General features: G+C 36.1%; 2 protein-coding genes across 6 annotated transcripts in view; both read left to right on the top strand.

The window, feature by feature from the left end:
* Window positions 1-1,029, top strand: part of SLC37A1 (solute carrier family 37 member 1) — a 33,901-nt gene extending 32,872 nt beyond the window's left edge. For all 3 annotated transcript variants that reach the window (XM_039368815.1, XM_039368807.1, XM_039368823.1), the window contains exon 20: window positions 312-1,029. In XM_039368815.1, coding sequence (XP_039224749.1) covers window positions 312-501 — 190 coding nt within the window. In that variant the 3' untranslated portion in view covers window positions 502-1,029. The remainder of the gene's footprint in view (window positions 1-311) is intronic.
* A 2,600-nt stretch (window positions 1,030-3,629) lies between these two features.
* The window catches only part of PDE9A (phosphodiesterase 9A), a 79,839-nt gene continuing 57,867 nt past the window's right edge, over window positions 3,630-25,601 (top strand). Inside the window, exons 1-4 of one of the 3 annotated variants that reach the window (XM_039368901.1) lie at window positions 3,630-3,874; window positions 18,689-18,759; window positions 22,133-22,210; window positions 22,877-22,920. In XM_039368901.1, the coding sequence (XP_039224835.1) occupies window positions 3,698-3,874; window positions 18,689-18,759; window positions 22,133-22,210; window positions 22,877-22,920 (370 nt within the window). In that variant the 5' untranslated portion in view covers window positions 3,630-3,697. Of the gene's footprint in view, window positions 3,875-18,688; window positions 18,760-22,132; window positions 22,211-22,876; window positions 22,921-24,566; window positions 24,716-25,601 lie in introns of those variants that run through there. The other 2 variants (XM_039368893.1, XM_039368875.1) reach the window with 2 other exon arrangements.

Raw genomic sequence — 25,601 nt, 5'->3', positions numbered from 1 at the left:
GGTAAGAAAAATAATGTAATATGTCAAGGTTCTTTACAAGTTTTTATTTTTAAAATGAGTGAGTTGTTTCTAATCAGAATAGGATTAACTCAAATCAATTGAGCTATGTGCTAAAAAGTAAGGCCCCGCTCCAAATCTCTTCTGTGTTTGGGGTGAGTGATATGAGAATAGCTTATGAAGTTAGCGTAGAGATTAGATTTTTTTGTAAAATTAGAGATTATCATCAAATCTACAATGAACATTAGGATTATAATGTAACTTCACTTATATTAACTGTTTATGAACTTTCTGTATTCCTGCCTTTACACCAGAGAGATATTGAAGAAGCACGGACATAACATTTGTTGTCTCCCAAGTCAGATCTTCCCAACCCCATTGTCTTCCAGATGTCAGGAGCAACAGGTATCAAGGATTCAATCCAGCCTGCATAGGAAAAATCCAGATCCTTTTCAAGAAAATCAATGTAATGATGCCTGCGTTTACAGTATATACTTTCTGTAGTTATATACTTGTTAATTATAGGTTTGGACAATGACATTGGACTTGGTCTTACCTCAGAGAACGAATCATCGTCATTATCACCATGTTCTCTGTTTCTTCTATATGAAATAAAGCCTGGAAATTTCAACTTGCTACTGAAAAAAGATTTAGTGACCCAGTGGAATACTATTTTTAGTCTTATTTGGTGGAAAAATGAATTGTTCTGCTCTGAATTGAAAAAAATAAGTAAATCCTAATTTATTGCGCAATTCTAATCTCGTCAGTAGATACCATAATTTCAGTGATGCTTATTTCTCCTATATAGGTTTGCAGATTAAAGCCTTGCATGATAAGCAGGGAAGGCACTCCAGATGTTGCTAAATTTATGTGATGTGAATTACAATTATCCACTCTGGATTTGCATAGATTAATAGAAATGTCTGAGCTTCTTTATGACAACTGTTGTTGTGGTGATCATTATTTTTGCTTAAATGTGCTACCTGAATTTCATGAGTGATTGATTCATAAAAATTTAAAGCAAAAAAAAAATTACTAGGGACATTGTGCCATTATTGTGAATTATGGATTCCACCATTTTTGTTACAATCCATAAGAGTGATTCAAGGCAGTATAAAAAATGAAAAGAATATCAACACTGGAATTGTTTCCATCCCAGGAGTATTATTTGTTCACTTGTAATCAATTTATTCATCCCTAAAAAAATTACTGTGCAAACAAATTATACTGCAATACATTACTTAATGAATAGCAGGCCACTTTCAGTGAAAGCTAGGTGAACATTCTTTATATCAAACTTGGATCTTTCCAGATGTGTTAGAACTATAACATGCTGGCTGAGATTTGTAGTCTCAATGAATCTTGAAATCATTTGGTCATGATATATTGGTCTATTCAACCAAGCTGAGTTCTGAAAATAAATTATTCTATTTCTTTTAATTCTTTAATGTCAGCCTTGTGGGATTATTCTGCTCCATCAAAAATTAGAAACATTATCCCATAGATCAGGGCTTTTCAATCGGTGGTACGTGTACCACTCATGGTACATTAATGAGTGGCAGGTGGTACGCAGCCCTGCCTAGCCAAGTGTAGTGGGGGAGGGAAAGAGCCAGCACAGGCAAGGACTTACAGTGAGAGAGTCCTCTGCAAAGGCCCCAGGCTCACTTCTGGCTCACTCTCCCCCATGAGAAAGGAGGAGGGGGGTGGAGAGCCTATAAAAGAAGGCAGTTTGGGCAGGAGAGGGAAAGAGAGAAAAAGCAGAAGCCTTGGGAGGAGGCAGAGTCAGCTGCACTGAAGGGGGGGAAGAAGGAGGAGGGGGAGGGTGGGGGGAGAGGAGATCAAGCAGGCTGGCCATGAGCCGATCAACAGCTGTTGTGGCAGCCACCTGTGCTGGCAGCAGCAAACAGGCAACAAATGCAGCAGGGGGGGGTTGCCCTCCAAGAGGAATGAAAAAAGGCAGCAATGGCTGGAGGTGAGGCACGGAGGAGGGAAGGAGATGGAGAGTGGAAGGATTCTTATGTGCTTTTGTGACTTTGAAGTTCTGGGATTTGTGCAATGAGGACTTTGTGTTCTTAAGGAGTGTTTGGCAATTTCTATTTGGCTGATGTCTCCTGTTAGCTTCTATTGCTCTGCTGTTGTTAGCTGTAAGTTTTACTGCAAGGTATTTTGAAGTATTTTTCTCCTGAATGGATTTTGCCTGTAGCATTCCTTTACTTAGGAATGGAGCCATTTGGGGAGGTTGCCTTAGCCGCAGCCAATACTTACATTTTTTTTCTTCCTTAAGTGGTGGCTGCGCTCCTTACTTTCCTTTCTAGCCAGAAGCTAATTCGTAAAGGGGAATGTGCCTTTTTAAGCTAGTTCACTCAGCAGCTTGTCTTTTCTATCTCTGGAGGCCTTTCCTTGTTTGATCAATATATGGAAGAGGGAAAATATGGAGGGGGGTTCAAATTCTTCTTTCAGAAGGAAATGGGAATGAGAAAAAGGGAGGCAGGGAAGGGAGGGAGGAAAGGAAGTCCCGCCTTAGCACTTGGCCACCAGCAGCTCTGCCATTGACTTTGCTTATCAAAAGGTTGCAGAAGGGGATCACATGACCCTGAAACACTGTGACCATTATAAATATGAATCAGTTGCCAAGCATCCAAATATAAATCACATGACCCTGGGCATGCTGCAATGGTCATAAGTGTGAAAAATGGTCATAAGTCATTTCAATGCAATTGCAACTTTGAACAGCTTTTTTTTTTTGGTCATCAAGTTTTTGACACCTTGCTAGGTGGTACTCGAATATTGCCATATCCTAAAAGTGGTACAATCGGTAAAAAGGTTGAAAAGCCCTGCCATAGATCACCCTACAGCTGAACAGTTTATATTCCACTATAATTTAGTAGATGGCACTTAATATATATATATATATATATATATATATATATATGTAGGTCTTTGGTTGTTCGGGTTTTCTCCCGCGTAAAATTGGAAGTGTCTAGGCATTTGCTGCTCAAAGCACGAAGCTGAAAACACCAGCCTGAAGATGACGAATGGGACTTCGTCGAAACGTCGCCAAGACACTTCCAATTTTACGCGGGAGAAAACCCGAACAACCAAAGACCTACATACAAACACCCGCGAAAACCTCAGAAAATATATATATATATATATATATATATATATATATATATATTCTTGTATATTCTTTATTCCTTCCTTCCTTCTCGGCCATTAAAGCAGAAGTGTGCATAAAAGACTCGATTTTAACTTTAATAATTTCAGGTGCTGCTGTACGGTGCCTTTAAAATAAATCCAGTGATTGAATGCCATCCTCTTTTTCTCTTATGTCTAGACAGACAGCTAAAAGAATGGATTCTGAAACCTTACAATAAAAATCCTTAACACCAACGGTGGAATAAATGTCGATCATTTGCGGAAGGTTAAGTGCTACTTTCGGCTAATCAAACCCTACTTTTTCTGTACAGCCATTGCACATTGATTGCAGAACAACTCCTTGCTCTGAAGCCATCGAGAGTTGCTATGGGAATTAAGAGGGCACTTGGCGACGGGGTCTGGAGCTTGGCTCTCTCCCGTTCTTTCACAACAATGAAAAAAAAAATGAAAGGAGGAGTAGAAAAGTGATGGGAAATGCCTGCCTATCTGAGAAGGAGGATTGTAGTTTGAGGCTGCAGAATGGGAAAGAGTGAAGAGACTTATGCATCTAGAAATAGTGGTTCAGTTTCAGTTGGCTGGACCTTATTTCTGCTGTAAAGTTAATCCAACGATTTACAGCCCAAGTCTCACTGTAGCAAATCTTAGGAAGATGGGATGCAGCTCATCAGCATACCAGCCCAAGTGTATTTATCTGGATATTAATGGAAGAATTCAAAAGGTATTTGTTCATTCCTTTCTTGTTTGCAGCTACTATCTTTATCCATTTACATTTGCATCTAAGAGGATTCAAGACTTCACTTTTTAAAAAAGCTTGTATATTCTGAGCTCTATTTGCAGTCTCATTCAGCTATAAGCACTGCTGCCTCTTTAAAACAATCTTGAAATAAGAATTTAGGAACAAAATCCTCAAGATAGGGAGAGCGTGAACGGATATGTGTCTCTTCTGCACAAATTTAGTATGTACTGTATGCCATTCTGTGGATATAAATGCAAAGGTTTTATGTGAATGGATTTGAGTGTAATTAGAAGTGGTACCTATTTTAGTTGTTACAAAGGAGAAAAATAAAAAGATTTAAGTAGAGTATTGGGGGGTATATCAAAATTATTTTGAATTATTTCCTAATAACGTCTATCTTTTGTAATTATTATTCTTTCTAAGGTACCTAGTAAATATGTGTTTGCGCATTTGTGTATGCACATGTACACATACTGAAGTGCGTTAAACTTCTATTGTAACTCATATTATGATTTTATGAATTACATGAAGAGATTAATTAAAGAGGGAGCAGATCTATAATTGTGGCAAAAAACCTTTTGAACATATATGACTCCTTAGCCTAATCTATTCCCATGATAAAGTCCCAGGAGATGGGACTTTAAAAATCTAATTAGTTTATGACTGAGGTGCTGTATGTGCTAAATCAACATGGCATGCATTATTAATTAATTATTGTATCAGCTTCCCCAAATATTTGTGTTCTAAATGAGTTTTAGTCCTGTAGAGAATGGAAAGAGAGAAGAGAAAGAGAAAAAAATTACAGCAAGCTGTTTGTCCATTCCTTATCCTGAATTTGCTATTAACAATAACTAATTTAATAAAACTTTTCTCTGTTATCATATTATTATTATATGTAATTGTACCAGATTTAAGGCTGCAGGCTTCTGCCTACTCTTCTGGGAATTAATCCCACTAAATTGAAAAGAACATTTTTCTAAAGAACAATGCCTGGAATTGTATAACAAAAGACTTTCTATATGTGATTTTATTAAAAAAAATACAATTAAATCTTCCCCCCAAAAATAATAGTTCAGAGAAGCTCTATTCTAAAGAAAGTGTCTGAATGGACTTCGAATTTGGGAACAAAACTTCTTAAAAGTCAGAGGATGACAAAAAAATAAGTAAAACTAAATATATTGCCATTTTAAATTATGGAGATGGAGGAAAAGTAAATTTTAACTTCAATGTAAATCTTTTGTTTTCCTTTGCAAATTGGGGATTACAAGATTGAAGCACTTTTTCCACTCTCTTAACCCTCACCTACCATTTTATGGTATTGGTTGTGATTTTCTATTTTTATTGGTAGATATTATAAGATGATGTTTTTAATATTCTGCTGCTTTAAAATTATATTTTAGTGCTGCTTTAGTAGCTCTTTAGATTCAAAGTTTTGTGATTATGTGCACAGTTGTAATATCTGCATTTCTATTAAGTCAAGATCACCTTTGCCAGTCTTAGAAACCTGCATATCTTCTACAATATTACCTTAGGTGGAAATTAAAGTAGCGAATTGAACTTGACACTCCTTGACAAAGAAAAATAAAAATTGGCTGAAAGGGTAGGTCTTCCAGTTTTTGATCCCACAATAATACACTATTCACACTCCAACCATAGAAGAGAGTTATCCCCACTTGCTGGTTCCTAGATTCTTTTGGTGGCTTGAGGCTTGCAGAGGCAGAATAAAATCTTCTGGGAGCAGACATATGGGTAGAAGATAAAAAGCAGTAGAAAAAAAACATCTGGGGAACTATAAACATTGATTCCCAGCCTGGTACTTCTTTTTTTTTTAATTGAAAAGTTTTATAAAAATTACAGTATACACCCCAAAACCCCCCCACCCTAAACCCCCCTCTCCCTCCCCCACTTCCCAGAGCTGAGTACAGGGTTACAAATATAATAATCAAACTCTAACTAATATTAACCAACTATATAAATAACCAAGTCCATAATGCACTTTAACTCCCCTTTAACATAAATATAAAAATAAACATAATAATATATTATTAAACAATACAATATCCAAATTGTTAAACAATACTAATATTAAAAATAAAACTAATAAAAATTCAACTATAATAAACTATTAATAATAATAATACTCTAAAATTTACTCATAAACTAAATGGAACTTTTTAGTCCCATATTTATTCTGAATATAATCTATCTATCTTCTCCAGACCGAAATGTATCTTTCTTGTGAATGATCCTTCAAGTAAGCAGAAATTTTCACAATTTCTGCTAAATTTGACACTTTAAGCGTCCATTCTTCTATAGTAGGCAAGCAATCCTTCTTCCAATATTGCCCTACCAATAACCTTGCAGCTGTTATCAAATTCAACATCAAATTAATTTCTTTAGCATCACAATCTACAATAACACCCAATAAAAATAATTGTGGGGTAAACTTTATCTTTCTCCTAAAAATCTTTTGAATGTTCCACCAAATCTTAATCCAAAAAGCTTTTATATTTCTACAAGTCCGCCAGATATGAAAATAAGTAGCATCCAAGCTACCACATCTCCAACATTTGGGCTGTAAATTGGGATACATACAAGACAACTTTTTAGGATCCAGATGCCATCTATAAAACATTTTGTAAAAATTTCTCTTAAATTTTGGGCCTGGGTAAATTTTACATTTCTAACCCAAATTACCTCCCATATATCCAATGGAATCAGTTCTTGAATATTTTGGGCCCATTTTACCATACAATCTTTAACTAAATCCATTTCCGAATCCAATTCTATTAAAGCATTATAAATTCTCTTTATATGCGCTCGATTTTGATCTTTAATCTGTTTTACCAAATTCTTATCCATTAAGGTAATACCAACCTTTTGATCTAACTTCCACCTAACCAACAATTGATTATACTGAAGCCAAGACTGTACAATATTTTCTTGCTTTTAACTCAACTAATGGTTTTAATTGCCAATCATTCCCTACCAATCTAAGTAATTCCTTATAAGAAATCCTATCCAAATTCACACCTATAGATACCCCTCTATCACATGTCCAGGAATCCCCCAGATTGGTATTTTATAATTTAACCTATAATAATACTTCTTCCAGACATGCAATAAAGCACTTCTTAAAATATGAGATTTAAAAGTCTGGTTAACTTTTTTGTTATAAATTAAGTATGCATGCCACCCATATAATAAATCCCATTCCTCAAGGTGAAGTATACTTTTATTTGTTAAATTAAGCCAATCACTAAAACCAGTGTTAAAACCACCGCATCATAGTATAATTTCAAATTAGGCGCCTTAAGTCCTCCTCTTTCCTGTGCATCTTGTAAGATCTTAAATTTAATTCTTGGTTTTTTCCCCGCCCAAATAAATTTATTAATACCCTTCTGCCATTCATCCAAATTGGCATCTTTTTTCAAAATAGGTATCATTTGAAACAACAAAAAAAACTTTGGTAGAACATTCATTTTAACAGCTGAAATTTTCCCCAACAAGGATAATTGTAATTTTTTCCAATTGTTTTGGAAAGTCCTTTTGTACTTTTAACCATAATATCTCATAATTATTTTTATACAATTTTACATTAGGCTGTAATATATACTCCCAGATATTTAACCTTTTTCACAATTTCAAAACCTGTCAATTTAACTAACATTTCCTTTTCCTTCATAATCATATTTTTAGATAATATTTTAGTCTTATTATTATTTACCTTAAAACCAGAAACTTTCCCATACTGAGTTATAATTTCCATCAAGTTTATAACCGATTGAATCGCCAGCCTGGTAGTCCAGGCTGGCGACTATTCTGATAAACTGAAAGTCTCTAGAGCACGGGTGTCAAACTCACCACATCATGTGATGTGTTGCGACATATCGTGTTTCTTTTTGCATTGCAAGCAATGAGGTAGGCATAGCTTTGGTATGATGAAACCGGCCCGTGGGCCAGCAGTTTGATACCCCTGCTCTAGAGGATTCTTGTTTATAGAAGGCTGCAATAGGGAGTGTGGAGAAGGGCTGCCAAAATAAGCAACTGTCAGCAAGGCAAGATATAATTTGCAGGACCATGGATAGTTCCAAGGCACACAGCTTGTTCCAGCAATTGCTAGAACTGAAACAAATCCTTACAGTATGTATTAGGTAGAAAACCTATATACAACTCAAGCTCCCTTTCAGGTAAGATGTAGTTCTAGAACAGTGGTTCTCAACCTTTCTAATGCCACGACCCCATAATACAGTTCCCCATGTTGTGGTGACCCCCAACCACTTATACATCACCGGGTGCCAGGGACGTGGCCAAAGAAAATGGGGGAAAAAATGGCGGACAGCCTTGTTTGGCGACCCCCGTGAAATGGTCGTTCGACCCCAAATGGGGTCCCAACCCATAGGTTGAGAACCACTATTCTAGAAGCTTAGACTCTAAACATAGACTCATTTGATATTCTATATTAGGGCTTTTCAACCTTTTCACAGATTGTACCATTTTTAGGATATGACAATATTTGAGTACCACCAGTGCTTGGCAAGGTATCAAAAACTTGATGACTAAAAAACAAGGGAGAGGATTTTGGGTTTTACTGATTAGATTCATTTGTTGTTATAGAAAAAGCTAGTTTATAATATTATGGAAAAGTAAAAAGTTGAGGTTCAATGTTAATGCTTCCTTCTGCTGCAACAGAGGAAGTCTGTTCTTTTTCTTTTCTCGCCCTCACTTTTCCCCCCATTTTCCTCCCCATTGTGTCCTACTATTTGCTTTTGTATTTTTTGTATTTTATTCTATAATTTAATAAAATATTACAAACTCTAGAAAAAAAGGGGGGGGAAGTACCAGTTTTAATTTCTTCAGTGGCTGTTCCTTTGCTGAATCACTTTCCCTTTGCACTGAAAAATGTATGATGAATTTATCCATGTTTATTAATATGCACCACTACCAGCTAGCTCAGGCGTCTTCAAACTTGGCACTTTTAAGACTTGTGGACTTCAACTCCCAGAATTCCTCAGCCATTATGGCTGGTTGAGGAATTCTGAAAGTTGAAGTCCACAGGTCTTAAAGTTGCTAAGTTTGTAGACCCCTGAGCTAGCTGATCGGGCATTCTTCCTCTCTCCCTCTTCTCTCCTTCCTCCCTGCCTTCTGAGCTCTTCTTCACAGTGTAGTAAGAATGCACCCCATCCCCAATCCCTTCCCTGTACCCTTAAAGACACAGGAATCAAGTGCAAAGCAAGAAAGGCTCACAAAAGCTCCCAGAATAAAGAAACACATAAACTCTGGGGGGGGGAGGTTCTTTAAGCTGCCTCAGGTGTGTCACATGTCACAATGTTGCAACCTGACATCTAGGGTCCAACAATTTTAGCCTTAAATTAAGCCTGTTTACCTTCAAAGAAAACTTTCTAAAAGTCACAGACAGACTCAAGATAAGGGGGTAAAACTAATTACATTTGTTTAAAGGGATTATACCTATGGAAGTGAACACTTTGGACTCATTGCTAGCCTTTGTGAAGAAAATATTCCAATAACCAAAGCACACAAAGGAGCCTCTGAATTACAAACACTGTAAAAACTGCACAAAAATCCTTATGGTAACCCAATCAAGCTGCCAGTTGATCCAGAACTAAATAAACCCACCTCTTTTCCGACATGCTCATCTGCTGGCTTTTCATTTCATCAACGCTGATTGCATTCTCCTGGCTGGACAAAACAAACCAGGGGACTTTTTCTTCCAGCAACAGCTGCTGCTTTTTCTCTGTCCCTGTTTCCTCCCAGCCCGCTGAGCTCTCCTTCCACAGCTTCTTCTCCGTCCCCTTCTCTTTCCCTGTTGTCTTTTTTCCCCTTTCCTGCCAAAACCACCTCCTTTTATAGCCTCTCCTCTCCTCCCCCCTTTTTCTTCAGTCCACCTCCAGCTCTGCACTGCCGAGCCCCGATAGTCCTGCAGCTGCAGTTGCTTCTACCTTAGGTTTGGGTCGCTTCAGCTCATTTGCCTCCCCCGCCACACTTCTCTAGGACAGTCTCATACTACCTGCCACATGCCAAAGTACCACAGGTGGTATGCATACCACCGGTTGAAAAGCCCTGTTCTATATGGTCTACTGATGGGACCTATAGCATATCAGACAAGAAGGACCCAAATTGTGCAGTCTGCTGGTCCATTGGTCAGTGTTTTCTGATATATTTGCCTCAAATAATTTTGAAGCCAAATAAAAACAGTTTATATAATTTGGCTCTAGTTAGTATTGTCTTAAATACATTTCAAATATACTACAAAATCCATAGTGACAGTCATGGTGTTAACAGTGTATCATGACCTGCTCAGCACTACAAACAGTTGCCAATCTATGTGAAGGCAGAAACGCCTTTTTCACATGCTTCCTTAAAGTTGGAAGTCCTTTCTGTCATTTACATTTTTGGACATCCTACCACTTACATGCTGAACATTTACAAAATAATTCTGCTTTAACCAAAGATTTAATGGTGGTAGAAATCAGAATAATGTTGTCTTTGCCTTGTTCTGAAAAAATTCTGAAAAATAACCTAATTTTCAAGGAAGATATAGCAACCCCCAAAACTTCACTATCTATCCTCAGAAGTGCAAAATTAGGACATTGTGCAATGTAAGCATCATTTTCTTGCCTTTATAATAATTTTGACAAAGTGATATTGTTTTCAAAAAGAGAATTGTTACTATTTTTAATAGTATTAATTAATAGTATTAATTTTTAATTTTTTTATTAAAAGAACATTTCTGGTTTTTACCTCCATATCCCTAGTAGAAATGTTAATATTCAAATTCGTAGTAGAATCTGAACTAGGAGGGAGAGGGAGAAGGAGAGAGAGAGAAAGAAAGGGAGGGAGGGAGACCCACCCCTTGGTGACCCACCCCTTGGTGCTCTTTCAGCTTGGTTACTTGCTTGCAGATGTTTCATTATCCAGCTAACTAACATTATCAGTGCTAGTGAGTGTGTTTGTTCTCTGTTTATATACATTATCTTTCCCTGCCAGAGTTGGTGGGGTGTGGTCTTCTCTTTGACAGTTGCTCGGTTAGGGGATTGTTTTGTGCTTGGTTGTTTCTCTGTGTGATTGTTTGTCTCCTTAGCAGCTTCTTAATTAGGGTATGCTTTCCTGCTTGATTCTCTGCATACAAACAACCAAACTCAGAGAGCATCAAGGATTCTACATTTGACCCCAAACTACATATATTGTCTTCTACTGATTTGTTTCCAAATCTTGATTCCATGCTTTCTCCATGGAAATTATACCATTTGGAATTTCTTTACATCACACAATCTAAACTGATTCCTCAACCCTCTATTATTTTGGATTGCTACTTTCATTCAACGATTACTAGCTAAGTGACATTATTGAAAAAACTGTGGAAAAGAACTATAAATTATAATACAGAAACAGATTTTTTTCCATTTCATTTGTTGATAATGAAACTTGATCAACTGGGAGTTGGATTTAAAAAAAAATCAAAGAAAAGAAAGTGAGAAGATAGTATCTTATTTATTTGGACAATGCTCTGTTCATAAAGACATAATTTGAACAATGTTAATTTCCATCTTTCAAATGCTGTGGTTTTGGAGAGAACACATTAACTGAATTCTGTGCTGACCATCTGTTAGTTAAAAAAAATCCTTTTTTTGGCAATTATCTCATATGTATTAAAAGATTTTACTTTAAAGCACAGACTATAGCACTTTGGCACATTACAATATCCTTAGTCATTTACTGAACCACTAAAAGGATTATTCCTACATAATATTGTAAAGGGAGCTCTCATGACCATTTGTTTAGTGACCATTCAAAGTTACAACAGCAATGAAAAAATTACCTACAACCAGTTCTCACACTTACAACTGTTGCAGTATCCCAACGGTCATGTAATCAAAATTTGGGTGCTTGCAACCAGCATGTATTTACAACAGTTGCAGTGCCCAGGGTTGTGTGATCATCATTTGTGACCTTTCAAGCTGGCTTCTGACAAGCAACATCAATGGGGGAAGCCGCATTTGCTTATCAAACACATGATTCACTTAACAAAATGCAGTGAGCCACTTAACAACCATGGCACAATTCAAAAAGTCATAAAACTGAATGTGACACACTTAACAACTATCTTGCTTAACAAGAGAATATTCTGGTCCCAGTTGTGATCATAAATTGAGGATTATCGATATTATAAATTCAACATGAATGTGTGAACTCAGTTAAATGATTGCTCCCTGAAAAACTACAGTGGTGTAGCTTTCATGGAGGAAAAAAATAAAATGTTTGGAAAATTTCAAGAGTTAGCAAAAGAACTGAAAATTGAAAATATAAATGTTAACAGAAGAGAAGGTGACCAAATATATTGGCCAACCACATTTTTCTCTGGTGATACATTTTTGATGGTGTCTGCTGCCTAGCAATCTGTATTACAATGGAAAAGAAGACTCCTTTTCCGTCCTCCCTTACCCAGGTGTAGGAGAAGGAATGGCAGAACCTGGGGGTAGAGTGAAAAGGCGAATCAGTATAGAATCATTATGTAGCCACAAGTGAACTAAGTCCAACTCCCTTTGAGTGTCATTGATCCTTATCTAATTCTAACCAGGTGCCCACTGCTACTTGAGAAGATTACTGGCTTTAGCAATGAATCCATTTAATCAAACCTTTATGTGTAGACTTCATCTTTCATGCCTGACACCAGGGGAGAGGAATGTGTAGGGAGAGAAAGGAAACCTGCATGATATATTTGGATTAGATGAACATTAATTTGCTCTGGTTCTGAAAACAAATTTTCAGGCTTCTTCCATGCTTTGAATAAACTATCTATATAATTTGAGTATATTGATTAGTATTGAATAAGAAATATTTATTATATGAATTTAATGCTCCTCCTTCCATGATAGCTTTTTGCCTTTAGCATGGATTAATTCTGATTTAATTTTTTTTAAAAAAAAAGGATAAGTAAGGTTAGACTATAAGTTGGATATCCATATTCCAAGCCAAAATTAGAATACAGTACTGCAGAATGAAAAATTATTTTGATCTGATCTGTTACTCAGCTCAAACTTCCATGGAAATTTAAGTCTAATGATAATTTTCTGTAGATGAATATTGCAAAACTTTATCTCCCTTAGTTATAGCATGGGAACATAATAAACTACAATTTTCTAGAAATTAAAAATGAGTTTACATGACTATTTCTGCCATGAGTTAGCTTGAGCTGGACAGAGTAAAAAATATCTGTCATAAAGAAATAAAATGAAAATATATGCTTGGCGTCATTGACATTACATGAAATGTTCTATTTCACATAATAGTTAATGATCAGGCTTGGTTTGTTTGCTAAGTATTGGATACACTTGAAAAGGACTCAAAGCAGAAATCCAAATTACAGCGTCCCTGCTGGTTAATTGTCCAACTTCCACTTGAACACATCTAGTAAAAGGGAGGAGCCCACTCCCACACTGGTTCTATTATCAATCTACTCCCATTGTTAAGAAATTGTCTCTAACATTCACTTGAAAATTGCCTTCCTGTAACTTAAATCCTTCATTTAGTTTCTTGTGCTCTGGGTAACAAAGAACACATCTTTATAGGGCATCCTTTCAGATATTTGAAGAATAACAGTATGCTTTCTCCTTGTTCTTCCTTTAACAAGGTACAACATCTGTTCTTCCTTAAATTTGTTATTTCTTTGATCTTCCTCATTGCCATTCTCTAAACCTCTTTTAGTGCTCTGAATTCTTTTTAAATCCTAAACATAATACTTGAAGTAGGGCACAACCAATGTAGATTTAAAAAATCTGTTATTCAATTGCAAAACAAATGGACAACCATTGATCTGGGGTGGTATAGACTCTCCTGCTTTGAGCAGGGAGTTGGACTAGAAGATCTCCAAGGTTCCTTCCATCTCTATGACTCTATGATTCTAAATAACAAAAACCTTTGCCTTTCTTGTTCATCACTGTCACAACATTTTATCAGTCCAAGTTTTATGTGAAGTGAAGGCAAAAATATTTTCCTCAGATCAACTGGTGGTTCATGTACCATGTTTTTCTGTCCTGGAACAAAATTTTATTATAGCGGTCATTTCTTTTTAATGTAATGTGACTTTCTTGTAAGGCTATCGCTTTCACATATGTTAAGAACACTACTTGGTATCTTTGAGCTGTGTTCCAAGCAGCAGAGCCACTATTTTTAGATCTCCATAGATATTGCAGTTGCAATTGGTATACTGGATGTGCTTCAACGACAGTTCCATGTTTTCATATGTTTCTTTCATATGTGCATCATAGCCAACAAGTACTGAGGAGTGTACATTGTCATTGTGTAAAAAGAGAAGATGTCCATAAAAAACATGTGATAGGTTAAATTACAGGTTATTTTCATGATTAGCAGCCAAAAATGTATAAGATACATCCTAATGTTCAGGAAGCAAAATCTTTATTGACAGTGTAACAGTTCCTTCCACTTCCCTTTCCTAGTTGTAAATAAAAATGTGGAAGATACAGAGCACAGGACTGAATTTTGGGACACTCCAATATTACGAAGAACCCCTGGTGATTATTATTTTTATTATGATAGCTGTGCAAGAGTCCTCTAAGTCCTGATCAACCTCTAATTAGACTTTTATAATGTATTTAATACGTTTGTGCTAAATATCTAGGGGATACCTCACAAGTTGCTTAGCAAGGCAATCTAACCCCCTTGCCTGTTCCAACTATGTTTTCTGGCCCATCCTTTACATGGATGAAGTTTTTACACATGTGTAGTGCATGCATGGATTGTTTCTCCCTGCTGTTTGACTGCTGAAGCAGGACATAAAGTGAAGATTTATGTCTCAACAGGCAAACTGCATTTTCTTGAAAAAACATATCCTCCTATCTCTACAGCACAAAACATCTCATTAAGGAAAAGCACCCAGTGAATGTCATTGCTTAATAGATTTGAACCCTGGTTTGCCCAGCTCTATTGCAATATATCACATTGGCTCTGCCTGCAATTGTGAAAATGACTTCCATTAGTTGCTGTCACTTTTGTAAAAGATGTTAGAGATTTACTCACAAATTAGAGAAAAAAGAAGAGAAAGCTTGTGGATGCTTCATCACTGGAGGTTTTTAAAAAGAAACTAGACAGCCACTTGTCTCAAATTGTATAAGGTCTCCTGCTTGAGCAGGGGTTGGACTAGAAGACCTCCAAGGTCCCTTCCAGTTCTATTTTGATTAAGACTATGGTTGTGAACATTATGAAATCATTGTGTAAATAATTTTCCCTAAACATAGTTTCAACAGGTTTTCTTTATCATTGCTTCTGTACATCTTTGTATTCTCAGCTCCACCTCTTAGAGTGATCCTCACAAGCCAGGACCCTGATCACAGAATTCTTTAAGTGTTATGGGTAGGTATTATTGAGCTAGAATGCTAGGTGCAAATTTGTTTTTAACTCATCAAGAGTTTCCTGGCTCTTCGAGCATATAAAATGCTCACAAATTGCCCAAAGAAGGGAAGGTTGCACAGCTATTGATTATCTCTCTTAAATTGGCAGCTTGCTAGTGGTTTGTCACTTCAGGGAACACAAGAACTGTAGCAGCAAAGAGGGAAACATGATCTCTCCCTCGTTCTAATCTGTTTGGAAGTCTAGAGTGACAATCATGGTACTGATGATAACATCTGGGCTTCTTTTATACATGATTTGTACATCTCCAAAATGCATCATGGACAGGAAATACAAAAGGGGAATGCCACTTCACAAACCGATTTGGTTTCAGCTCAAGGATTGCCCATTATGGAAATACAAATATCTCCCTTTTTATTTTAAGTGCAAAGTGCAAAAAGGGCTCACTCTTCATTCCTCTCTGTTACTTTAGGAACAATTTAAAATCATGAACGTTGCTAGTTTCGTTCATTAGTTATATGTGGGAAGATGTTCCATGGGATGGAATTGCACTACATAAGTGGACTTGCCCTGGTCCCCTTGGCTGAACCCTGAACTTCTGAAGTGAAGTCCACTATATGAGAAGGGCTTCACGTGATAGCATGGCTGTGCCATTGGGGATCTGGTTATGTGAAGCTCTTAAGCATAAAGCACAGCTGACACATAAAGCACAGTCTGTAAGGTAAAAGCTAGCTTCCCTTTTAGTATCACCCAACTTGGTGGTAGTGCAGAGGACCCACTCACGCCATGCTAATTTTAAGATATATAACATTAGCAGAGGGCCTTCTTCAAAGCATTAGGTGGCACTTCCTAAAGTTCATGGATCACTAGATGCATCTGAAAACATCTTGGCTGCATGGAAACATCAGCCTGTTCAGACCAACCCCTGGAGATGACTCTTTCAAGATAGACCCCAAATGAATGTCAATGAGTTTAAACACTGAACAGACAGACTTCAGTCTATCAAGAAATCGCCTGATTCATTAAGAATCAGAGAACCTATCCTTACGATGCTATGTATCCAATTTTAAGAAGCATGGCAGATTTCAAATAATCCTACAAATATTTTAATGAAATACTTCTAAAATGTTTTGTTAGTGATCCTCAGCTCTCATTATAGAACCATAGGATGAAGAGTTTCTTGAGAGGAAAAAAATGTTAATAAGTCGGTAGTGCTGAAAAGGACTAATATTCTACTTCATCAATAGCTGTGTTTCTTTTTCTCCCTCCAGAAAAAAAAAGATTTAGAGCACATTATGATTGGCTTCAAAGAATCCTTTAGTTCATTTCCTGATATGCTTATCAGAATGCAGTGAGGATTTTATTAGGCACAGTGTTTATCTACAGCATCTGGAGACCTTGGTTTAGTTAGCGAAGACCAACAAACCTTTATGAAATTGAATCACACATCAAGATATGTATGCCAATAAAATGATATGGTTTAATAGGTTTCTTGGGTGTTTTTAGTCTCCACTGCTTATTGCTTAAAAAAGAGGAACCTATTTCATTATCTCTCCCACTTTGGTCTTTAACCAACCATGCTAATTATCTGACTTCCATTTTTTCCAATTATATTGCCATATCTTACTTTGCATCCATTCTGTTCAACGATAATTGATTTCAAGGCTCAGTGGCCCAGCATATTTCTTAGAAGTTCATTCTAAGTTCATCAGACAGCACTGATTGCATTCTCAAACATTAGCAGATGGTATTTTGCCAGACTCTTTTTTTCTGACAGGGCTTCTTGCCAGTTTACTTTTTTTCCCCTGCCAAGGACTTCCCTGCCAAGGATCAGAATCTAATTTGTTCAAACAACAATAATACTTTTGTTTTGTTTTACAATTGTAGCTCCACAGGAGCTACAGAACCTGTTGCTGCAATTATGAGAATATCAGCCGGTTTTACCTCAATTAGTTTGTATAGGGAAAAAAATTGTGATAGCAAGGGTATAGCCTCAGAACTTTGGCTATCCAAAAAGGTGACAATAAATGGATCAAAATTAAAGTCATGTTGTCCAAAATGTTGTTTCTACATGGTAATGTTCTAAAGAAGAATGTGAAATAAAGATATCTGTAGTACTGTTACATGATTTTAGCCCTAGGGGGCGCTATATCAAAATTTATCTGTAACTTTCTATGCTTATTCAAGTTTCCCAGTGAATGTTACTTGGTTAAGAGTGAACCTGCTGGAAATAGAAGTTGGAAGTTGGTACCGGTAGTAGCCTGGGATTCTAAATCACTTCCCCCTATTCTCTTTCCTATATACATTACATTTTTAAATCTTTCTTAGAGCCTATCATTTTGACTGCTTCTTGCTCATTTGCTATATCCAGTTTATAAATACATGCATATAGACTGTCAAGATGCAAATTCCAGATTTGTGGAATTATCATATGAATAATCAACCAGCTTTATTTCGCCTTGCTAATTTGTTACATCCAGTTAGTACATATGAGTATATAGAATAAACACACACAAATTATGTCACTCAGATTTATGGAACTTTCATATGAATGATAAATTAACTTTATTGTTTGGCTAAGTTCAGAAGTTGCATTAAATAAGGATTTCTTTTCATTGTATACTCCATAGTTAAGAATTAGTGTGACATGTGAGTCCAGCACCTTTAAGTGATCAAACTCAACGTCTCCCCTTGGCTTTTCCCTTTCCCTTCCTCTTTGAATTATGATAAAAAAATTCCCATTTATTATCATTTATTATACTTTTAATCTGTTAAATAATCCATGTTTTCTCAGAAGATTATAACGTTAATTAAAAAGAATAAAACAGAAAAATCATTACAAACTAATATTTTATTTAAAAGCAATTGTCCATTCTGAATTTTTTTTGCAACTGATTCTTGAAGAAATATTGTCGTGAGATGAGTGGCAAAAAGTTTCAATAAATAATATGAAATATTATTTTATAATATTTTACAAATATTTTGCTTAAAAGTTTAGTGGTACAGGCCTGGCTTTTTAACCTGGCTTTTCTGTCAAATAAAGTTCTAGAAGTGGTATCTACTGCATTCTTCTACGTTGGAATACATCGTATTTTCAAGAGTTCTGACTGAGAATGATTAACTGGGTAGCACCAAAGGCCCACTGAATAGATACAGAGGCTTTGCAGTGTTTATACCTTGGAGGATTGGCAGTAAAGATGGCCATTTGTCCCAATGAGAATTTTACAAACACTTTGGCTGGAAGAGCATTTTTAAATAGAAAACACAATAAAGGCTTCAAAAAAAAAAAAAAATGGAAGAGAAACCAGGTTATACTTGGTTTGAAACAAAAATCAGACAATAGGTTAAAATTGCCATTCCAAGCTCTTTCTTCTGGTTATGTCTTCACTAATTCTCTTTCTTTGGAAGGTGACTTTCAGCAAGTATTGTAACTCTACAGATATTATGGAGCTCCTCTGCATTGCCACAGGATTACCAAGGTAAAAATATTTTCTGAGGACACTTTATGTGAACTACTGAAATTAAATTTCTTCTATCTACGATTATAAAGAACATAGAATAAATATTGTCTATCATTATGGAATATGAAATATGTCATATAAGCATATTTATGTATTTTAAACAGTGCAAACATGGCTTTTTCATTCTGTCTTTAAAATTTGGCCTATAAGCAGTAACCCATACATACTATGAAAATTAATTAAAGAAAATAAGAGGCCACCAGATTTCATCATCAATGCTGCTTTAAAAAAATCCAGAATTCTAGGTTCTGTGCTACGGAATTAAAATCCTTACAGCTCTGTAAGGTAAATCAACATTTTTAATCTTTTTTACTGATGGGACTAAGTTTGAAAGAAATGAGACCTGGATATTTATAGATTCGTTTTTCAGTCTTTTTAGCCTCTGTGGTGCATTAGCTCTGATAAACATGGAGCCTCAGGCCAAACCTCCTCCCAGAATTGGCAGGCAGATTTGAAGAGATGTAGCTACCTTAGCTCCAGGCTGTTTAGTGCTTTAAACTTCATAACCAGCATTTGTAACATGAATGTGCTGTGTAGTGTACTGACATTAGAATATATTTTTTTAAAACCTGGTAGAAAACTAAACTGCCATTTGATCTTCTAGAATGAAAACTGAGAACATTACAATATTTCTCCTGTAGTGATATTAGGAGTGCAGTAAGTGAAAGTAGTTTATCACATAAATCTCTTTTCTTGCATAACCTCTCATCATTATATTAAAAATGGAAAGAAAGAGCGTGAAACATCTGTATTGATATTTGAATTCTGTCTTAGGCTTTATTCACATATGATAGGCATGAACAATTCATAAATATTCACTCTATTGAAAATTAATATGAAACCGAATTGGCTTGTGTAATCATCTTGCACTTTGCACACTGCCTATGTAGCTTCAATCCCTGAGGGTTGTTGCTCCAGTAGCTGTCAGCCAGGGCATTCACCTCTGCAGAGTTTTCCTGATGGTTGATTTTGAGTTTTGGTCATCTAACTATCATTGAATTATAATTTAAAGATTCACTTCAAATGTTCATTTTAATCATTCATGATTTTCATATGTGGCATACAATATTGAAAAAATCAGCTAATGGTGCTCTTAAAACCTATACTATTCACGTTTGCAACATGTGGATCAAAGAATGTCAACCATCTGGTCTACTGAAGCTTTCTCGGTTATTGCCATATTAAGTTCATATTAGTAAAGTTGGAAGGGACCTTGGAGGTCATCTAGTCCAACCCCCTGCTCGGGCAGGAAACCCTACACCATTTCGGACAAGTGGCTGTCCAGTCTCTTCTTAAAAACTTCCAGTGTTGGAGCATTTACTGCTTCTGGAGGCAAGCTGTTCCACTGATTAATTGTTCTCACTGTCAGGAAGTTTCTCCTTAGTTCTAGGTTGCTTCTCTCCTTGATTAGTTTCCACCCGTTGCTTCTTGTCCTGCCTTCAGGTGCTTTGGAAAATAGCTTAATTCCCTCTTCTTTATGGCAGCCCCTGAGATATTGGAATACTGCTATCATGTCCCCCCTTGTCCTTCTCTTTGTTAAACTAGACGAAGAGAAGGACAAGGGGGGACATGATAGCAGTATTCCAATATCTCAGGGGCTGCCATAAAGAAGAGGGAATTAAGCTAAGAATTAAGCCACATAGATTTAATTTAACAATCTAAACCAGGAGTGTCAAACTCGCAATGTCACGTGACATTCGTGACATATCGTGACTTTTTCCCCATTGCTGGCAATGGGGTGGGCACAATTTTGGCGTGATGCATCCAGCCCACAGGCCAGCAGTTTGACACCCCGATCTAAACAATTCATAAACAGCTGATAAAAGCACCTTTCTCATCTAAAAAACAAATTAACAATTTTCAGGTCAGAAATAAAGCTTTAACTCCCTGACCTGAAAAATAGTATTCCTGGTATACAAGTGCGTTTCCAGAGAAATTACCAAAAATGCTTCAAGATGTTTTCCTTTAGAGCTGTTGCAAAAACAGCAGTTTTGATTCCAGACAAACCAGGTAAATGAAAGCACTATCGGGAACAGTACATGTTAGGTTTTTTTTTCTAATGCATTCAATTTCTAAGCATTGTGTTACTTGAAACATTAAAGTAATAACAATATAATCAATTCATTTAAAATAATGTAGGGAAAGTATAATAAAAACACATAAAAGCCATTATCTCAATATAACATGGGAACTTAAAACTAACTGAAAATATCTGGGAAAGAAAACTCTTTTCTTCTAACTGGGAAAGATTCTGGCTTTTTATGCTTCTTTTGCTGGTATTACATGTCAACTGAAAAACAGGGCTTTCATTCCTGTAAATAAGTGCATAATAAAGGTATGTAATTATCTTACAACATTTCAAACTTTAAAATATCATCATAAAATGTAATGCAAAACCATGCATCTCTTTAAATATTTCTTTAATATAAAACCCTTTCATATTTTACCATCTAGACATCTTTCAAAGGAAAGTAAACAAATTCATGCAGAGGTATATCAACCGTATCACTTGCTTCAGAACATTAGCAGAATTGCACTCATTTCCTTCTTGAGGGAGCAGTAAGAATACAAATCTGTTTCACAATGTTATCATTGAACTATCTGAATATAAAGAAGTGAATTATCTGAGTACTATTACAACTAAGAGATGAAAAAGTGAATGCATTGTTGTATAATATTTAAACTGAACCATCATTTTCATTTGTATGAATCGCAGTATTCCATTTAACACAGTGAGATAATGCATGCAATGAATATGTGATGCAATACCATGAATATTTCTGAAGTTGTGTCAGGTGCAGAAAATGCAATTCAGTCTACATTTATTAGGAAAGAGCTTGTCCATTTGGACAGATGCACACCCACATGGCAAAAACCCTGGGATGCCAGTAGGATGTGTGTCCCAAAAAAATAAGATTGCAGCCATACTTTCTTTTTATTCTCTCACAGATGCTCCTGCAAAAATCCTAGGCCATTTCTTTATTTGTGCAGTTGAAATCTATATGCATGCATCTGTATATTCACTTTCTGCTGAATGTTCAGAGGATACACAAACAATAGTGGGGATATCCCAAAATTATGACCACACTTTCCACTACAATATAAGACATTTATTTGAATACTCCTGTCTTTCCTACCCTGGAATTCAACAATAGCATTCTGCAATACTTATTTTGGCACTCTTCTTCCCTGTTGTGGTCCTTTGTCTCTTTAAGAAGGCAGCAACTTTTTAAACTACCTGTCAAACTTCCTATTAAAAACATGAAATTGCAGTGAAAAGGCTGGGTTCTAACCTGGTTCAATAAACCTAGCTTTAAACTTTGTCTTCCAGGAATACAACCATTTCACTCTTCACAGCCGATGACTGCATGATATCCATTGATCCCACTATGCCATCCAACTCAGAAAGGCAGGTATATCTTGTTATGATTGAAGCTAGCTTCAAAATGGAGGTTGGGTTTTTTTTACTCGGCAGTTGTCCTTTGTATTCCTGGTTAATGGGAGACAACAAAAATTACTATTACAACTCTAAAGACCCTTTTAAAACTAAAACCTTATCTATTAATAAAGTATATGGAGTTTTATCTGGGGAAAAAATATACCGCAAACAATTAGCTTATATAAAAACAAATCATCTGAGTTTTTCTGAGGCTTACATTAAGATTATAGGCATTGATGGTACTTTACTAGAAGAAACAAACAAAATGTCATTCTTAATGCAGGAACTTTGGGACAAGTGTATTAATTAGTGGTCAGAAACCTTTTCCCAGTACTTCTCTGTTTCTGCTATAATTTCCCATCACAGTGGTTTACACTGAAAAGTCACTTTTATTCTTCACAATGTATAAGGTTTTAGCCTCAAGCAGACATATACTGTTCCATTAACAGAATTATATATGTGAATAGCATGGTCTGATCATAGTCAAGACCTCCTGACTTTATTGGAGTTGAACAGGTAAATTTTCTGTACTTAAATAATAAGCAAGGGATGTGTATTGCACTCTTTTTTCATCACAATAGTGTTAATCATTTGGAAAAAACATGCTGTAAGGGTTTTTTTCTCTCCTTCCTGTAGGACTCCTTACAAAGTAATACCTGTGGCTGCTGGACAACAAACAGGTAAATTATATTTTAAACTGAAATAATTTTAGAACTGTTCTCAAGATTGTAAACCTGTATTGAAATGATATTTGATACAATACTTAAATCAGAATTGAAAACAAATTTACTGGGCATTTTAAGTCCACTAATTTTAATAAGATAGACCCACCCCTTGAGGTACCATAAATGTGCCATAGGAGATATCATTTTACAGTTTCAGTATTATTTTCATATAGTTGACTCATCTGTTTGACACACTTATTTGCCAACATTTAAATTCTATAATGTACTAACATCTGGTCTGCTAGTACATTTGCTTCTCTTTCAAAAGGTTTGTTGGAAAAATATTTTTATATAAAATTGAAAATGATTTAAAAAGTCTCTAAAAAGGATTAAGTATTCTAACTGGAATAAAAGTGCCCATTCAATGGCAAAATACACTTGTAGATAACAGACTTACTTTCTCATTATTTGATTTTTCTATATCTGATCAGCTCAAAAGTATGAGATGATTCTCATTATGAAAATATTTTTTTAAAGACCCATGATACAAGGTACTTAGAGATGTACTTACTGTCAGGAACAAAACAAAAGAAAAATGCTCTCCAGGGACATGACAAGGAATCTTGGATCAGCACAGATTTATACAGCTGCCCTAGGATGAGGTTCATATAAAATACAAGCCAATTTATCAGGTTGGTAAATACGGCTTCAGACAAAATCCCAAGGAGTCGTTGAATATTAAGGACACGCCCTATCACTTTTATGCCAAACTTATGTGCCACCAAGACTATGTTGTTTAAATATGTCGTGACAGTGTTCTTCTGGCAGCAAATACTTTTTCCTAATGCTTTGGCCTAGAAAGGCCTGAGTGTAATCACAGCTGTGCTTCTGAGGGGGAAAAAAATCAAGAACTGTTTCATTGGCTTCTTTCCTGATTGTTGCTGTAAAATTGACACTGATAGGAATCCTTTACTCTTAATTAAACTTTTATTGATTGCTGTGAGCTGTTTCGGCAAATCACTTTGCCATATTGCCTTTTCCTGGGTGGCTAAGTAATCTAATTATGTCATTCTCCCACATGATTCTTGCTGATGGACCTTGTGGCCAATGTTTGTTTCCAGATCTAAACCACTTTTTTGTTCCTAGATGTTTTGGGGACAAGAGAGGGCTCTTGGATTTTTAGATATCTAGCGCTGAGATTTTATGCTTCCCTGAGACAATTTATTATAATACAGCTACCCATGGAGCACTACTTATATGTCAACATCCTTAGCTAAGACGGCGCTCTTGAGAGAATAGATGACTTTTTTTCGTTAGAATTCAAGAAAAATAAGTACTTGAGCCAGTTCCAAGATGAGTTGAGAGTAGTTCAGCCAGCACTTCAGGACAGATTCAAGCAAATATTGTTAATGTGCAGTTCTCTAACTGGAGAGAAAGATTCAAATGTTCCAGCACTTCCATGGTCTAGTTTCCTTTGAAGGAATATCATGGGATACTTATTGTGTGTTATTTACATTCATGCTGACAATAACTGAAGCTGTATATCTAAATAACTTCTAAATGCCCTAAGCCTTCTGTGGCTCCACATTCAGTATCACTGTTACGAATCTGGCTCTGTCTTTCAAAATGACAAGTATTTTACATGTGGGTGGGAACATCTGAATTATCTCACTTCCTTGGGAAGGGTGAGGGAGAAGTGGAAGAAGATAAAGACACAGACTTCTAGTCCTGCTCCACAATGCTTACCACACATCAGCTGCTAAACACACAGTCAAAGGTGAAACAAGAGCTGTGGGCTGGAATTCAACATGTGAGTGAACATACCTATTATTTATCTGATTATCTTTATCTTTTCATCTTCTTTTTCAAACAGTTGCTTTGTTTGACTTGAGCTCTGACACAGATGTCTAGAAATTAGGCCAAGGTCCTTATGAAATTAAACAACCCTAAGACAAGTTTCTGATCCTTGATTGACAAATTGTTCAAAAACAATTTCTGCAGGGGTTGTCTCATTTGTGCAAAAGATAACACTCGCCCAGATTCCCTTTCCAAATACTATCAAAGAAAAACAAAAAAAATCCAAACCCAGCCTGGTCTTCCTCTCCAGCTAATCATTCTAAGCACAGAAAATTACCACTATAGTGCATAAATATGGAAAATGAGATAAGGGCATATATTTTTCTTTCTGATACTTATGCACAATCCTATCCTATTGACTCAAGTAAGACAGTTCAAGAATACAATGATTTTTCATGATCATAAATATCTGCATTGTGCTGTTTAAATATTTCCTTTATTGTGATCTTTCCTGGCATTTTGCATGACAAATTTGGCTGCACAGGCAGGAAGATACGGCAAGCCATCTAACAAGGGATTTTCTGATATTACTAACAGTTCTTTGATGCCCCCCCTTCAAATAATTTCCCTTAATCTTTTAAAATGAAGGTGCAGGGAATTAAAACGTGTGCATGTTTTCATATAGATCCTGCTCTGATTGTAGCAGCCTGCATTCATGAACAGCAAAATACACTTTTGTTTGTTGCATCTGCATCCACCGGTTTCCTGGCCAAATCTGAAGGCTGAGATAATGTGACTTAAGCAAAAGAGGTCAAATAAACTACTTTGTTCCCACACTGCAGGTGTTGCATCCACAGCATGAGCCCCTGTGGAATATCATGTACTCATCCTGGGAAGGG

The sequence above is a fragment of the Crotalus tigris genome, unplaced genomic scaffold, assembly GCF_016545835.1.
Source record: "Crotalus tigris isolate CLP2741 ecotype Arizona unplaced genomic scaffold, ASM1654583v1 scf7180000017601.7605149639:7615979, whole genome shotgun sequence".
In the NCBI taxonomy this organism is placed as follows: Eukaryota; Metazoa; Chordata; class Lepidosauria; order Squamata; family Viperidae; genus Crotalus; species Crotalus tigris.
Note: the sequence above shows the minus strand (reverse complement) of the source record. Positions and strands in the feature narration are given on the sequence as shown.